Below are 18,706 nucleotides of genomic sequence, written 5' to 3' on the forward strand. Positions count from 1 at the left end.
TTCTCATTGGTTTCCTGTTATTTCTTATTTATTCTTGAAGAAATTCGCACTTGCATTCAATCTACAGCAATCAAGCCATTTTCATGTTCATGGCTTTTATTAGATTAAACATTTGGGGTTCACTTTTTATTTGCTGCTTTCTTTACAGCAGATGCCATAAAACACGATAACATTCGTTGCATGCTTCTCGCCATATTCGCTAACAAGAGAGTGCACCAATCTTTTACATTTTTCAGGTTTCTGAATTTTTTAGATAAAGATTGATTTTTTTTTAATATTTCGATTCTTAGGACTTAAATCTTGATGTTCCCACTTTCGGTGGAAGCAACCTTTGATCTTCTTCAGGTGTATCGTGTCGAACTTGGGAATTTGCATGAAATTTCAGATTTATTTAATCCATGGGGATAGCATACTCTCATTCTGTCACCCATGACTGGGTAGAAGTTCTAAGTAACTCACAGTTGTATTTTTGAGTATCACCTGCACTGAGGATTGAACCTTCAATCCCCAGAAGAGTGTAACTTTACAACTGAATTTTACCAGGCACCTTATCCACTATGCCACTGGTCCTTGTGGGTTTGACAGAAATATTCCAAAGTTCAATAAGATATATCTAAAGAAAGTTAGAGGTTACATCGACCAAAACATTGTAAAAATAACACCCAAAATGAGAACAGTAGCCCAAAGAATCCAAATAATATTAGGGGTCCTGGATATGACCTTAAACTATATCTGATGGTGAGGCCCCAGCTTGCGGGCTCTGGGAAGTGTGGAGCCACCCTTTAATTGCCATTGCTCCCAGGTCCACTCTGACCCGGAGTGGTAGTACCTGTTAAGGTCCCAACTATGGGTTAAATAGAAACTGACTTGCAAACAACAAATATATTCTATTAAAAAATTTTCAAAATCACCGGATTTGGCATTAAATAACCTGAAAAGGGTTGCCATAAAACAAAAACAACCAACCAACCAAATAATATTAATCTCATTTTTCAATCTGTTGATATGCTTTATCAATTGACCATTTTTTAACAAGATTTCTTGATGCCTGTGTTTCTTTTAATTTGATAATTTTTCTATTTCAATATCGAAAACTGTTTTGATTTTCTTGTATGATTTTGAATACTATTTTCTCTGCATTTGTGCAGGATTAGCATATCATAAAAGAACATCACTAATCATGTCAACAAATTCTCTTTTGTTTTACATGCCGTCCTCCTTTTCTCATTTCCTCTTTTCCATAATATACTCGTAGGTGTACATACTCAGTATTTTCTGGAAGTATTGTTATCATAGTTTTTGTTTTGCATTTGTTTTCTTACCAACTCTGAAAATTAACTCGATGTTTGAACTCTGCAAATCCTATGCAAAAGAAGTAGCTAATGAAATGAAAATTTGGTAAACTTAGGAATGCACCATATGCATTTTATTTTAAACACACATCAATTTCCTAAGGATGAGACGTTGATGAGTCGTTTACCGTCAAACACATATCCATGTACTCCAAAAAAAAAAAAGAGTTTTTTTTTTTTTAAATAAGAGTAAACCAATTTAATTCTAAATCAATTCAGCTGATGAAAATAGGAATTTATAATGTCTTGGTGTTTTGTTTGAAAATGTTTAGAAAGTTAATGTACACAGAAGAACTGTGTTTCATCATCCGCAGAGTATATTTGGTGAACACGTAAGCTTAAAAAACATGTGACAATGACAAAATATTATGGTAAAAAAAAAAAAAAATAGAAAATAAAAACAAATGAAATAAATGTGAATTTATAAGATGTATATTTAAAGATACACGCAAACAAAGAATTTCAAAGGAAAATTTCAGCATCTGTGACTCATTCAGTAAACGAAGGATGTATGTGAAATTGTCATGACCATTTTTAATAACGAATAAGCTAAGGTTATTTGTAGTCAATTTTTTTTCATTATTTGATTTCCATTGACAAGATATGAATGTACTCTTTATATTTCTCCTGTCGATGTCTAAAAAGTTATTGGCACTGTATCAACAATAGAAAGGATAATTTAAAATTTTTTTAAATAATTACACATTGTGAAAGGTTGTTTTCATATTTTTTAAGAGTTGAGTATGACAATGATAGTCTATTTGTGATAAAGAAATTCTATTGCATTTTGTGCTTAAAAAATAATCTATGTCCATGATATTAACATGCCTGGAAGTTAGAATGAAGAATATTTATTCATCCAGTATTATAATAAACAATTATAACAATTAGTTTAATTGTAAAAATTAGCAGTGAAATGTTGAAACTTTATTTTTTTTTTATTAAAGGCAGTAGTTCACATTTTTGTTTTAGCGAAATGAATAAAGTCTAGTGGTATTCTTAGCCAGAATAAGTATTTTTAGAGAAAAAAAAATACAGAATCTGATACAGTTGTGGATGAAAAGAAAAATAGACTAATCTGAATCCTATATCATAGGGATTGCTATTTAAATTTGACTTTGAAAATTTGACAAAATAATTTGTTAGATTTATTTTACCACAATTTTTCTTAAATTTTCACGTTTTTGTGTATTGAACCAAACAATTTATTTATTCAACTGTGTCTAATTTGACATTTGTCATTCACACACATGAACACGTTAAATTCTGCATTTTGCTTAGAAAATACACCAACTTGTGTTTAGCATCATATTCAGTTTAACATCTTTTTTGGGTGGTTTTTAAGAATTTACTGACAAACTAACCTGTCTCTGGCCAGATTTTCTCCCTTTTTTCTCTTAAATTCTTATCACTTTCTATATTTTCCTTTTACTGTCAACTGATTTTTTTTTTTTTTTTTTTATTTTTTATTTTATTCAATTTTCACCCCAAACAAGGCACAGTGCCACTTTGAAGCAGGGGGCTACTATTAGGGAATTAATTAGCGGGGTCATTATGAAGGGAGAAGAGTAGAAAGATGTTTGTTAACATTACACTTGAACTTCTGCATATCATTGCAGTTGGGAAAGCAGAATCCCGGAAGGGAGTTCCAAAGACCCGCAGTTCTGGGGAAGAAACTATTGGAGTAAAAGGCTTTCTTGCACCTAGGGATCTCCACTGTAAAGGGATGAGACTTAGTAGCTTGTCGGGTTTGTCGGGGGTAGTTACGTCGGGGAGGTACAAGTGTTTGCAGTTCGTCAGAGCATTCACCATTAAAGTATTTGTAGAACAGGCAGAGGGATGCAACATCTCGTCGATGGGACAGAGGTTGAAGCCCAGATGACAGTTCAGGACCTATCAGGTTTGCGACTCGTTTTTGAACCCTGTCCAGGAGCGAGAGACAAGCAGCAGATGCACCAGCCCAGATGTGACAACAGTACTCCATACATGGGCGAATGGTTGCCTTATAGAGGTATAGGATACTGGCAGGCGTAAGTAGTTTTCTAGCACGGTAGAGGGAGCCAACCTTCCTTGCAGCGGTCCTGGCAATGCTCTCAATGTATTTATTCCAGTTCATATTCCCTGTAAACGTTAGGCCGAGGAGTTTAAAAGAAGTACTTTCAGGCAATGTGTTCTTGGCCATTGCTATTGGTGGTAGAGAAGGTTTCTTGTAGTTATTGAAGGAAACAAGCTTAGTCTTAGCAGCATTGAATGAGACCAACCATTTTTGTCCCCATTCCACTACGGATTGGAGGTCATCCTCTAGTGTTTCTGCCATTTTCTTGGATATGTGTTCATTTGTTTTCCCCTCATATCTGTTATAGAGAGTGGTGTCATCGGCAAATATACCCATCTCCGAAACAATATTATCAGGGAGGTCGTTTATGAATATCAGGAACAATAGAGGTCCAAGGATAGACCCCTGAGGCACTCCCGCATTTATGTCATATTGTTTGGATGTACGTCCGTCGAGGACAACTTTGATTTTTCTATTACTTAAGAAGGATTTAATTACGTTATGAATTCTTCCAGTGATTCCATATGATCTAATTTTCCTTAGAAGACCATCGTGCCATACCCTGTCAAAAGCCTTAGATATATCAAGGGCCACCGCTCTACCCTCCCCTGTTTTATCCAATGAACGGTATATACGTTCAGAAACTACAGTTAAGATATCTGCTGTTGAACGGGCTTGCCTGAATCCATATTGTTTGTCAGTCAAGAGTTTAGCAGCTGTTAGGTGCTGGACTAGGGCTTTATTAACTAAGGACTCAAATATTTTGGCGAAAAGCGGGAGGAGGCTAATGGGGCGATAATTTAGTGGGTCAGTTCTTTCACCAGAATTCTTGAAGACTGGTACCACAGAGGCGGTTTTCCAGCAGTCGGGAAAACAAGATTCGTTAAGGCATTTATTGTAAAGTTTGGACAGAACTGGAGCAACCTTGGCAGAGCATTTTTTTAATAGCACAGCCGGGATGAGATCTGGTCCACATGCTTTAGAGGTGTCTAGGTTTTTTATAATAGCATGTACCTGAGAAGGGGTGATTTTCAAGTCGTCAAGTGTGGCGTCTGTTCGCAGAGGAAAATCAGGGAGTGAGTGGTGTACCGAGTTCAGTGTGGAGTTTGAGGCAAACCGACTGGCAAGCAGATTAGCCTTGTCAGTTGCCGTGCAAGCAACCTCATGATTGTTTGTTAGTGGGGGAATAATTGACTGTCCATTATTAACTACGCTGTTGTAGATTTTCCAAAAATCCCGGGTTCCTAATTTCTGTGCTTCGATGCGCTTTCTGGTGGTTTCAGAGTAATCTGACTTAGCTGTGTCTATCACTCTCTTACAATTATTTCTAGCTTCTATAAACTTCTGTTTATTTGAGCTGGACTTATGTCGGTTGAATCTGCGGAACGCATGCTGCCTTTGACAAATGGCAGCTGCACAAGCAGAAGTAAACCATTGGGGGGAGTGGGGCTTGCTATAGTATTTCCGTGCGGGAACATGTGCTTCAATAGCAGTTTTGAACCATTCAGTTGTCTCATTTGCACACTGTTCCGCTGGAAGAGTAAAGATATTTTGCCATGGGGCATCTCTGATGAGCTCCCTGATGGCTTCCCAATCAGCCTTTTTGTAATACCTCGTTGTTTTGAGTAGTGGGTCTTCAGTTTTAGGGCGAGAATTTAGGCTGATTTCTACCATTATCACAGCGTGATCAGCATTCCCGAGTGGGCTATGGGCATTTGTTGTACAGTCATTGGGAACTGTTGTCAGAAAGAGATCTAGAAGCGAGGCATGTTGATCGTGCTGGTCTGGGAAACGTGTCGGAAATGTAACCATCTGAGATAGGGAATGAGATATAGAGAAGCTATATGTGGCGCTACCAGCTACGTCTGTGTGATTTGAGAATCCTAGCCAGTTACTGTGGTGGAGATTGAAGTCACCAAATACATGTATTTGTGCGCTAGTATCGAGGGAGAGTGCTATATCTATGCTGTCTGAGACTTTGTTTATTAGGGTACAGTCTTGGTTTGAGGGAGAGCGGTAGAGAAAATATAAGTAGCTAATATTGTGTTGCATATTTAGTCTGAAGCACATAAAGGCCTGGCCCTCTGATTCTAGTTTTATTTCTCTAGTTAGGGGGAGGGTGTTTCGAATATAGACTCCAAGTCCATGCATATGTCTGTCCGAGTCCTTACGGTAGAGTGGGAGATAACCAGGCATGTTAAAGTGGTTAGAGGGTATGGAGGAGTGAAGGTTAGTTTCACTTAATGCTAAGATATCCGGGGTGTTTACAAGGAGAAATGACTCAACATCATCTAAGTTAGTTCTAAGCCCGCGGATATTAGTAAATGCAAGCCTCAAGGGAGGAGGCAGGTTGGTTTTCTTTGAGTTTGGTCCTGGTTTAAACGTAACTTTTGCTTGAGCTGTCATTTCATTTTATTTTATTTAAAAGTTTCAGTTAGGGTGGATGAGTGAGGGGATGCTGGACAAGTAGTTGTGCAGAATACCAGACATGCAATACAATTAGACCATCAGCTGTCCTCACCCACAGGATTGTGGCCTCAGGAAAGCCCACCGGGGATGAGTGCAGGGTCCCTTTCCATGCGCGACATGGCACTACAAACATCCCGATATTTTACAACTGTTGATGGAGCAGCCGCTCTAAGCGCTACCGAAGAGTTAGGGCTCCTGTACTATCAGTCGGAAACAGCAGCCAGGAACTGTCAATCCGGTACCCTCAATCCATTAGGCAAAGCCAGCCCAGTCCAACTGCACTGACATATATGGCACTGAAGCACCCCACTGTGTCCAGTTTAGGGGGATGGGATGTGGCAGGAGTGGGGAAAAGCGGCGTTCATTACCCTAGTCAGGAAACAAGGTCAACCACTGGGTGATTCAAGCGAGTCCCTGTGATAGTACCTCTACGCCTGGCCAATAGGCAAAGAAGGAGTATGAAAGCCGAGCGATAGACAGAGTCTATCTCCTCCTTAAGCAGTTTAGGTTTGCCAACCGGTGATTTGTTTGAGTCACCAGCTCTAGGAAGGTTGTCGTCCAGGACTGAAGAGACCTCCCTCCCCTAGGTTTAGTTTCAGAGTTTTCCTTCTCCTAGACGGATGGCCTGGGAAGACCTACGGGTCCATCAGCTCCGAGGGGGTTCGCCCCGCGCCTGGGTCCTAATCCAGGTATTTCTGCGACCCCGCATGGGTAGTTAATATTTATTGGTTATTTAGGTTAATATCTCCTGGAAAATCGGGCATTTAGGTTAGCTTCTACAGAAGATTTTCACTCCTCAAGTGTGGTTTAAAAAGGGCATTATTATGCTGTCCATTTTCATTTATACTGAGAGAGGGCATACGTAAAAATTCATGCAGTGGAAGCAGTTAAATTTGCTACAGTATTGGATCGAGAGAGTCGAGTTGATGTATGGTTAGATATAGTTTTGTAAGTTTAGCAATGTATGGTTAGATATGGTTTAGTAGGTTTAGGAATGTATGGTTAGATATGGTTTAGTAGGTTTAGGAATTAGGATAAAGTGCTAGAGTATGATCTACTTTCTATTAGAAATTCTGATTTGGTGCCCAAACCGGACATTTAGTAAGACTGAAAGATTAGATATGTTCAGTATAGAGACAAGAGAACATTTGATATGGAGTACAGTTATACCTGATAGATATAGGTTATTGCATATTCTGTAAGTATAGTAAAAGTATAGATGGATGGATAAGTAGTATTGTATACGAATGCATGGAATTTTAGACAATTTGAGTAAGTTGCCTTTAGACTACAACTAAGGAGAATGACTTCGCCTTTCTCTTAATATCCGGAAGTTTTTATTTCAATGAGTACCGGTTTAGTTTGTGTAATAATTATTGCAATACTATCTCTTAATAAAGAGATATTAACGGTTACTGTTCATTATAGATTACTTTAAGTCAATGTATTGGACTAAGGCTAGTAAGTATTTACTTAGAAGCTTGGTTATGGGTTGGGAGTTATAATCGGGAGCATGCCTAGGAAATTTTAGGTGTTAATGGGTATCGATTTGCGAGTTTGTTAAGGTCAAGGGCGGAGAGCAAGGACCCATCTAAGTTACGTGAGACGGATTTGTTTAGTGTCAACTTAGGAAGTAGAGCAGATTTGATTTGTTAGTGATCAGGAGAAAGAGAATTTAAGTAAAAAATAATAAGGTTTGTCATGCAAAACAGACAAGGCAGTCATCTTTTGCTACCTCAGTTGATTTAGATTTACTAACCTTACCATTCTCACCCATTGTCGTTAAAATCATAACATAGCTTCAGACTTAAGATAAACAGCAAATGATTTTTTTAATTTGTTTTTTAGTTTCCCCATTTAAACTCTTTTCCTTATGCATTTTGCTTTTATAGTTTATAATGTTTAAGACATTTAAATCTCAACTTATCTACATGCATATTTTAGAATATATTCTTTGCACTTTGTAATTTTTTTAAATAATAAAATGGGAAACTAAATATCATAGTGTTCTTTCTGGCTATTTGATATAAAGAACAGCCTATTAAACATTTCTTATACTATTATGGCCCCCCCCCCCAAAAAAAAATTGCAACCTTTGAATATTATAACTTTAAGTGCACATCCTATATAAGTGGAAAGAATCTGTTTGATTTCATAGTGAAATGATGCAATATATGCAATGTGCATAGGACTATATTTTCATGGTTCAAATATTCCCCACGAAGTAAAACCTGTTGAATAATACACACATAACGTATGAATGGCAAAAGCAAGCATAAAAGTGATTTTCCCTACGTGGAAATTTTATAAGCTCCACTCTCCCCAATGGTTCACTGGATGTATGCTGCTGTTATTACACATAGGTAGCAAGCACCCCACCAATTCACCCACCATAGATCAGCTACAAATAGACAAAAATTCATAGCATCAAGAAATCATTGTGAAAGCTGCAGTTAAAAGTAGATATACAAAGATTACCCCAGAGTTGCAGAAATTAGGAACTCATGATTTGTAAAAAGCTATGATAGTGTGATGGAATAATTCCCCTCACTAACCAAACAGTATAATGTCGCTTGCATGACAATGGATACAGCTGAATTCTTGCCTAGTGGTTCATCTTAAACTCCATTTTGGCCTACACAGATCATTCTCCCAATTTTCTGACTACAAATAGAAATATTGCAATCTTCTGTTTTGCAAATACTTCAACAGAATGTGCACTGATGAACTTAACATACTCGATCCAACAAGTGGCAAAATCATACTCTTCACTGCAGACGTTGCCAGATACTGAAGACTTTCTACTTTAATAGATTCTTTCCTTAAATCGTTTGCCTTTGGAACTCCCTTCTCTGCTGCTTGTTTCTCTGAATGTACTATCATGCACAAAATTTAAATATGTGAGCAAGTATCTCTCTCTGCACTACTCCTCACTTGAACTTATAATTCTGAACCCTAATTCACACTCATACCATTCATCTCAGTAGTAGTGCGCATTTCTTGGGCTGAATAAAAGTAATGAAAAACAAAAAACAAACAAAAAACATTATCATATTCAAAATAATATGATAACCAGTAAAAAAAATAGTTTTGTTTAATGACTTATAAAACTGGAAAATGATTGAGTAGACAAAAGCATTTAAGTTAAGCTATCATGGCACTGTTAGTTCGATACATGGAATGCAGAAAAAACCCCAAAAAACCTTCACTTGCCAAGTTCAAAATTCTGCAAAATTAGCAACTATACCAAAATTAAGTCAAATACAACTAGAGATCACTGTTGTTAATCGAACGAGAATAGCAGATTGAATTCTGTAAATGTTGGAAATGATTAGTGAGGTCGTTTCAATGCAAAGAAAATGCCAAGATTTATTTGTAAAGAGCAAAAAAAAAAAAAAAAAAATTTTTTATCTTCTTCCCATTATCGAGTGAAACACATCGATCAAAATGCCATCAAGCATTTATTTCAGTTGTGTTGTGTGCATTGAAGAATGGTGACCTACAGACAAATGTGCACAGCTTTTCATAACTGGTATGTATTTTATGTGTCTTCATTATTGACGGGTGAATATGGTTTTCTTGTCTGTAGAAGCCAAATTACTCTTTGTGCTTCCATTGTCTATACTTGTCAATATTATCACCCATGCTTGACTGATTTGCCCCATAATCTATGTAATCTTAGAAACTACTTATCTACAAAAATGAAATGGTGTTTCTACGCAAACGCATACACGCACATAGCAACACGTTTAAGTGCCTGCTTGATTATCAGTTTCTTCAGTATTTATCACACACACCAGGAGCTACACTCATTTTCTCTCTCCACTCTACCACTCTGCATGATTGAATGCTACATCAGGATGAAATCTGGTTCTGTAAATATCTTGGTATAAAATATTCAACCACTTTTGTTACAGCTGTTCTCTTGGTGTTTTCTTACGGCTCTCCATCTTGAATCTCTCTTTTATGATGATGTTAGTTGCACACAGTATTTGTCAGTACCAATGCTGGTTTGAAATTGACATAATGACGTAATGCTGATGAATATTGGCATGTGAAACATAGTTGAATCTGGTCAGACCAGAATTCCAGTGCAACATTTTCATCTAACTGCCTTTTTCATATTTGCTCTGCTTCATTTATCAAATGAAACTTAGAATTACCAATTTTAAATAATCTCTTCTCCACACACACTTTAAAAATTTTTTTTCTTCACCAGCACGACTAAGTATGGCTGTGGAACATACAATTTGCTATTACTATATGCTTTCGACACATTTTGTAACATTTAAATTTTTTTTGTTTTTATATTTGCATTCGTCATCTCGCAGATTCTTTAGTTTACTCTTTCTCATTCCTTGTTATTCTAATTATGGTGACTTTAGATTTTGAAATATTTTTTCTTCTGTTCAAATTATAGCCATTGCCAGGATTTTGGTTGCTTGAATCTCCGACAATATGTAATATATCATTTCTTGTGCTGAAGAGGAGATTCACATTTTCGTTGATATAAGGCCATTTAGTTAACTTTGAATTACATTTTTCTTATGTGTCCTTGTTGTAAATATGTGAGGCTAAGTCATGTGAATGGGCCAAGAGTCATTTGCATACTACAGAGGATGGGTTCAAATGGTTAGTGATTTAATACTTAGAAATGTATTAATTTGTTAGCCGTTTTAAGCTATTGTTTTTCTAAAATATATTAATACAAGTTAGAAAAAATATCTGCCGAAACGGTCAGTTGTGATCAGTAATAATTGTACTTTCATTTTATGATGTGTGATTCTTGTTTAAAATCTTTTTTTTTTACGTTTGAAAATTGTTTTATGTGTTGTATTGTTCTGCTATTTTAATTGTTGTCTTGCTTTCTTTATGCCTGAATGAATTTCATGTCTGAACGTCTTTTTTGTCCGACTCGTTACTTCCTCTACTCACTGTTTGCAACTGCATTCATACAATTCTACTCGTACAGCTTTCTGGATAATTTTCACAAAGATCACACGTTTAAGATTGGTGATTGGCAACATCTGAGCTATAAAATAATAGATCTCTTCCACAGCTTATTAAAAATCCTTTTTAGCAACGTGTTAGTACTTTTTTTCTTAATTTTAATTTTTTTTATTTTTAAGAAGCCTTTAAGTCTTATTTTTCTTTAACATTTTTTTTAATTTATATAAATTTAAGGGATTTTTCATTTTTATCCGTTCTTCTTTTGCAGTGGAAGAGAGGAAGTTGTTTGTTGGTATGATCTCAAAGAAATTCAATGAAAGTGATATACGCATTTTGTTTTCTAACTATGGATCAATAGAAGATTGTACAGTATTAAGAGACCAAAATGGGCAAAGTAAAGGTAACCTTTTTGTTTTTTTCCCCTATTTCTATTTTTATATAGACATTTTATTTCGTATCAATATCTAAAATAATCAAGTTTAATAGAATTCCAATTAGGTTAACTTCTAGTATCCAGATGCAGCTGTTTTTTTATGAGAAACCGCAAGAATTGTCTTAACACATTCTTTGGTTTTCCATTTGATTAGCATTTCTAATTAAACAAAATGTCAATGCCAAAATGTCACGTGGTTAGACACTGACAACATTTAATCAGATTTTGCGCGTAAACTCTTAAGATTAAAACATCTTCTTGAACATAACTGTTACTTCAGATATTGGTTTTTATTTTTACTTTTGACTGAATTTAAGGTTATTAGAAAATATTTAAGTAAATTTAAAATCTTCAAGATAAGTATCCCTTTTTTTTTATATATAATACTATAGTTAATATAAGCCCTATATATATATATGCACACACATGCAATCTGTTTCTGTAGCTGATGCCCTTTGCTGTGTACATGTTATGACAAGATGTACACCTGTAGTCAATAAATCAAAGATTTAAATAAGATATTTTCTATCTAAACCCAAATCTAATCATTTCAATACATGTTATGGCTTCAGCAAGAAGTCAATCAGTTCTAAGATTGGAGCAATCATTTTTTTTTAATTACTTAAAACATAAAAATAGCTAATGTTTTTTTTGTTATACAAGTGCATATATACTGAAATGATAAAACGTTTATATTAAGAGAGGATATTAAATTGCATACCTCATACCTTATTATTTTCAACTTAAAAGCAAAATGAACAAAAAAACGTAAAAACAAGAGACCCTGTTCTGCCTTCTTTGAAATTTTGCTATGTTGTCCTGTTTTTTGTGATTTGTCCTGTTTTGAATTTCGTTGAATTTGTTGTATGAGTGAATGATCAATAATATTTTTTGTCATTTTATTTGCAGCCGTCTCCAAAACATTTGCCCATTAGTAATCTCCCTCGGGATGGAGGTGGGATTAAGAAAAAAAAAAATCTCCCCAAATTAAAAAAAAAATACTTAGCATTTAAAAAAAAAAAAAACTTTCAGTCTCCTACTCTCTTCTTTGCCTTAAATTTCAGAATATTTGCAAGAGTTGAGTCAATTCAATTTAATGTTGGTATCCTATCTATGTGACTGTTAGAGTCTGTTTTTATGCGATGTGCAATGCCTTCATGCATCTACATCTTCACACCTCAACTATCTTTTCCTTCACAGACCATTATTGATGACTTACAAGTGAAGAAAAATTGTGACATATATTTTCAAACTTGCTAACAAAAATAACCATATGTCTAATTTTAACATTTAACCTGATTTAACCTCCGACCTTGTTTAAGTGCATCATTTCAAAATTGGGAACCTTCGAGTCAAACTCACAGATTCTGCAAAGAATTTTTAACAATGTAAGTTAAATAAGAGTTCAGTTTGTAGTTAGGTCTACATTTCCAAGTTTGAGATAATTCCTAATTTCGAAAAGATGTGCCTGTTGGAGGTAGCATGGGCTAACTAATTGTGAATATAATGACCATGATGCAAATAGTAGTTTGAATAATCCAGAATTAACATTTGTCTAGTTTATTTTTTGTTCAAGGATTTTTTTTTAAAATTTAAAAAGAATTTTTTTTTTTTTTTGAAGTCAACCTGCAGCATTATGAGCAATTCCATTTGAATGTCTAATGTTCTTTATTGCTGTACTAGTTGCCATTGATGGCTTGAAATAAAAGGCTTACACTTTTCCATTATCATCAGTGCTTTTCCAGTTGATCAACAGAATTAGAATATGAGAACCTTCTTTCCTTTCAACAGTTGTAGTACATTTTGTTTAAGAAATGCTCATTGAAGAACAAGTAAACATTATCAAAGCAAATAGTCATTCATAGAAGTTAACAAATTTCAGAAATGATCAAGAAATTTTCTAGCAGAAATAAAAAATGTCAAGAAATGTGAATTGATAGAAAAACATGTTGCGTTAAATTAAACTGTAGAATGTGGTTCTTTTTAATGATGATTTTGCTAAATAGTTTACCAAGTTTGCATAGTAGTTGGTTATTTATTTTCTGTGATGAAATAAAAAATATTTTGTGTAATATATTTAAATAGGAAAAAAATACTTAAAAGCAACTTTAATTTTAAAAATGGACTTTGATGCCACATTTTAAAGCAAAAAGAAAACCGTTTTCTGATGCAATTTCACATCTGACGCATTTGAATTCGTATTTCATTAAAGAATCTATTTCTGAAAAATTGTGCTGTTAATTGTAGATGAATATCTGTATATGTTACCATGTACATAATCAGTAAATATTATTCTATGTAAGGAAAAGTATATTTGGTGCATAACAATGAGTAAATATCAAGTTATGAAGAATATTTTTGGATATTTTCCTACTGATAATTAATATCTTGAATTGTCATTTTAGTAATGAAAAAAGAAAGCCATATTATTTAAAGTACAAAATTATTGATTTTTGCTTGGTCGTCTTATTGATTATTCACCAACAGCATTCATTTTCTCTAACCAGTAGAATTGAAGACAACGCATATCTGTAACATTTTGTTTATAGTTCTATTTAATTTTTTAGTTAAATATGCCAAATATGTTGCAGTCTTGTAAAAGTGTTAAAACTTATTAATGGAATACAATATCACTTTGGAAATTTCACGTTATTCTTTTCCGTTTTTTTCTTTTTTTTTTTTTGTCCTTTGTATTTTTACATTTTTGTTTTAGAAAAGGTAAGAAATATTTTAATCTGAAAAGTTCTGAGCGTTTTTGAAGGATGCACATTAAAAAAAAAGATGCATTAACATTGAACTATTGTTCACCATTCTTAGAAACATTACTTCTCGGACTTTCCAGTATCTCTGTAATCTTCCTATTTATATATGCCGGTGACATTCACCCTAGGTGGGTTAAACCAGCTTCTACTAAGAAAGTTTCATGGGAATATCAGGTTAACAATGGTCCCCAGTCGCATTTATATCCTGGTTAGGGAAGATGACAACATTGTGTTTGCAGTTCTTGCAAGAAGATCTTGACATCCTCCTATATGCAGCACCTGATATTTCTAAATGGTCAACCCATCTAGTACTAACCAGGCACAACATTGCTTAACTTTGGTGATCTAACAAGAACCAGTATGTTAATGTGATTACTTTCTCTATTTGTCATTTTCGGGATGTTTTCCATGGTTACTTTCAATAGATAACCTCCTAAACCAGCATCATTGTCCAACCATTTTTGCAAAGCAGTTTTTCACCACTCATTTCACAAGTGAGCATTTTGTTGCAACGCTTTTTTTTAAGGAGAGCATCATGTGCCGAAAATAATCGTTTCTGTTTTTCAAATGAGGGCAAGATAATATATAATGATAAAAGTAGACGAAGCTGTTGACTTTTGTGTTGAGGCATAACCAGGGGCCAACTATGCTGCAACTGTTGTCATCATAACGCATTATAGGTATTATATGAATCAGAACTCTCAAAATCTTTCAGAACTTTCAAGACGACAATGACTGTATATTTCTAAATTTCTATGTATGTATCTTCGTCCATCTTTGTTTGTCAGTGTAGAACTGTTTTGTATTTTTGTAGGTTGTGCATTTGTTACTTTTAATAACCGACAGAGTGCTCAGAATGCTATCAAAAACATGCACCATTCACAAACAATGGAGGTAAGTCGTCTCCTTTTCTACATTCTCTTTTATATGAAGTAATCCACTTGTCATGAAGAGAAAACGGACATTAGCAGGTTGCTTCATTGATGTGTCTAACTACATCCAGTAGATGTCGCCTTCAAATATGTTTAGCAATAAGCAAGAATAAATACGATAGAATTATAAGTTTATTAGTCCTTTTAACTCTCTTTTCTTCCACCTCCTTTTCAATATATCAGATGTTTTGTTATTTTTGTGTTCATTTTTTTGTCGACATTTATGTTAAGAGGATATTTTATAAATCTCAGGAATCTTGCCTACAAAAACGAGTGTATTTCATGTGTGTGCATATGACTATATTACAGATATGTTCTATTATTTTTGCATTATATTGGAAGTGGTTGGACATTGTAACATCTTTCAGCAGTTCTTCCATTTAATAAGTTATTAAAGAGTTAACATGCAGTCACACTAAAATTAATACTTGGGCAATTTTTTTTTATGACTCAAAATTACATGCAATAGATTGTTCAATAGAAGGAAAATTGTTTAACACCTTTCTTATCATAAATCACATTTTTGTAATGGTATGTAGATATATCTGGATATGTTTTTGTTTCTATTCTATATTTCAAAGGTATTATTTCATTTTTCAGGTGAAGTTTTATTTCTATTTATTTTATTGACCCCTTCACTCCTGCCATATAAGTCATTACAAAAAAGATGAATCTGAATTACTGCAATTTTCATGTCATTATTTCAAGCATTACCATTATTCATCATCATTACTATCTGCATACTGGAGTTGGTTACACAAATGGGCTTCTAAGGTGTGCCTGGTCCTAGCTAGTTATTAAATATTCAGTTAACTGTGGGAGCTCACTCAGTAACAACTGCTTGCATGTTAATGTGGATAGTCAGTATCACAATTAGTAGACATCTGGCACAAAATGGCAAAATAAAGGAAATTTATAATTGTCGGATGTGCCATCATATCCAGCAGTGTGTATGTTTCACATTTATAACCACTGATTTGTTTTTAAAAAAAAATATAGAATGCTTATTGATATAAATTAGTGGTTTATGTGTGATTCATTTTCATTGGTTTGCTAATCTTGTTACTATTCATTTTTACCATGTCTAAATATTTAATTCTATAAAATATCAGAAAATATAAGGATTTTTTAGATGATGCTATTATGGCACTTTTCTAGTGCTTTGATTTGGATCTAATTGGCATTAGACATTGCTAACACTTTTGTCTGTTCTGATAATTGCTCCTGCAATGAACTAACATGAATCAACTCCTGCCATAAGTCATTACAAAGATGTACATTCTGATTTAATTCTTCAGTGGAGAACACAACGCCTCTTGTCAAATTGTTTGCTTGTTTAACTGTTTCAGGACATGAAATAGAAATGCTGCCTCCTAAAGTTGGCAACTAGATGTATAGTAATCAAGAAAAGATCTAGGATAAGTGTGATCAAGAATTTGAACCATAATTTACAAATGACTTCATTCTATGTAAGATATTGAATGCCAATAATAAAGCAAATGTCTTAATGATGTATGTTTCTTGTGTAGTGGGTTGAAACATTATTTCGGGTCATCTTGAATGAAAATGCATTAGTGTGGCTGTATTTCCGAGCTGGTGTTGAATTCATTGGCTTAAAATTGTCATATTGGATGGCATATGCAATAGTGATGGTTTTGCACGGATATCAATCCATTGATGATATTCTAACATTTCTGAAACATTAATTTTTTGCATTCAAAAGCTAAGAATGAAGTAAAAATAGATAAACTTCAAATAATCTTGTTTCGTATCAATGAAATCAGAATTTGATCTTTAGGAAATGAAGTTTACAGTTTTGGCTCAATTTTTTCTGCTGATTTAAATATATTTTCAATTTGATTTAGCATAATAGAATTCTTTTACATACAATTGTATTGTAGTGATTTTTTTTAAGTGATTCATCTGATGTTTTTCATGTCTTGAAGCTACAGAATCTGTCATTTTTTTTTTTTTCTAACATTGATATGCACACAGTCATCCATTCGCTCTCATGAACATTGGCAGTAATTTTAAGATTTTCTTGAAATACTTAAAAAAAAAAAACCTGATTTTGGTTTACAATTGTTTAAAATATCTTGCAACTTTAAAACCGAATTCACAAAAGTTTTACTTTTAATATTTGAATCTGATTTTTAATTCTATAATTTTATAAACTTAAGTCAAGAACATATTCTTAAGACGTTAGATTTCTGAGAAGTGAAATTCAGAAGACGTTAATGTTAAAAATGGCAGGAATGTTATAAGAATGTTACTGATGTATTGTCATCGTTACTTGAAGATATATGCAAGCAATAACAAATTAATTTTAAAGCTAAAAGAATGTGTTCTTTACTTTTGTCAGAAATATTTTTCACAAATTATTTCTTTTACATACAAATGTTTACTGTTCAAATACTTTTTTTTTGTTTACATGAATGTGCCTTTTTCTTCATCTGTGAATGTTTTTTCAATTTCAATGTTTTCTTTTCTAGGGATGTTCTTCGCCACTGGTTGTAAAGTTTGCGGATACTCAGAGGGAAAAAGAGGCTAAAAAACTTCAACAGATGAATGCCAATTTATGGAATTTATCGCTGGGAGGTTTAGGCCCATTAGCGCCACAATATGTGTCGGTATGTAATTGACTTCTTTTTCACAGCCTATTTGGTGTAAACTTCATTTTTGCAAAATTACATCCTATAATTTTTACCGGGGGGGGGGGGGGGGCACAACTTTCTCCAACATTTTTCAGAGTTGGAAATAAATGATAAAAACCGAAACAAATCCTGAAATGCTTTTCTTTAAATTGATTTGTCGATATATTCTGATGAAAAAACAAAAGTTGTTGCTTTTCAACTGATTCATTTTAAATATCCTTGTTTACTTTTATGTCAAAACTAGGATACCTGTCCCAGAGCAGATAAAAAAGTTTTGTACCACTTTTATGTCCCTTTATGAAGCTTACGATCAAGGTTTAATTATCCTAATCCTTATCTCTAGAATTCTTATTCCAATTTTGATTAAAATCCATTAAATGATTTTGATTCTAGATGTCTTAAATTTAAGGCTTAAGCTTAAGGAATCTTAAGACCAAGTTGTAATTCAGGGAATCTTTACTATTGTTGTCTAATAACTATGAGTCAAATTCAGTGCAAATTTGTTAAATTTAAGTTTTCAAGTGGGAGCTTGTACCCATATTATGACGCCTACCCCATAAAGACTCCAAATAAACTAAAATTTAAAGAATATTGAGGACTTATAACTATTAAAATTTCATAAAAATTTGAGCTATCTAAATTTTCACAAATAAATTCCAAAACTAAATTTAACTGAAAATAGCTTAGATTTTGACTAGCAACTGTGAATCAGAATTTGTAATGATCACTTAGTTTGACAGGGGATCCGCTATATAGAAATATATAAACATACCTAACTTTATAAAGATAAAAATAATTCCATCTACAGTAGAGAATTGATCAAAATAAAAAATTTTTTTACAGAAAGAAGAAAAACTTTTGAGGTATTAAAATTTGTACATTTAAACCATTAAACATTAAAGCTTAGTTTGATGATATCAAAGTTTGTCCTCCTCCCTGCCTTAATAATTCATAGGTTATTTTAATGTAAAACATTTTTAGTTCTAATAGAAACACTATCTGAAAAAATAAATACAAAGTTTCCTTCATACTTTTGATCTTAGAAAATAAGTCATAGCTGATTTTACTGATAAAGTAAGATTGTAAAATGTGTTCTTT

At 33.6% G+C, this 18,706-nt stretch overlaps 1 protein-coding gene across 50 annotated transcripts in view; it reads left to right on the plus strand.

Annotated features, from left to right (window-relative positions):
- Positions 1 to 18,706, plus strand: part of LOC145286304 (CUGBP Elav-like family member 1) — a 425,113-nt gene that overhangs the window by 330,748 nt on the left and 75,659 nt on the right. For 37 of the 50 annotated variants that reach the window (XM_080135208.1, XM_080135214.1, XM_080135207.1 and 34 more), the window contains 3 exons: positions 11,096 to 11,227; positions 14,837 to 14,916; positions 17,447 to 17,584. In XM_080135208.1, the coding sequence (XP_079991334.1) occupies positions 11,096 to 11,227; positions 14,837 to 14,916; positions 17,447 to 17,584 (350 nt within the window). The remainder of the gene's footprint in view (positions 1 to 11,095; positions 11,228 to 14,836; positions 14,917 to 17,446; positions 17,585 to 18,706) is intronic. The other 13 variants (XM_080135218.1, XM_080135217.1, XM_080135216.1 and 10 more) reach the window with 1 other exon arrangement.

This window comes from Euprymna scolopes, chromosome 10 (assembly GCF_053919585.1).
Source record: "Euprymna scolopes isolate OS-2025 chromosome 10, ASM5391958v1, whole genome shotgun sequence".
NCBI lineage: Eukaryota > Metazoa > Mollusca > Cephalopoda > Sepiida > Sepiolidae > Euprymna > Euprymna scolopes.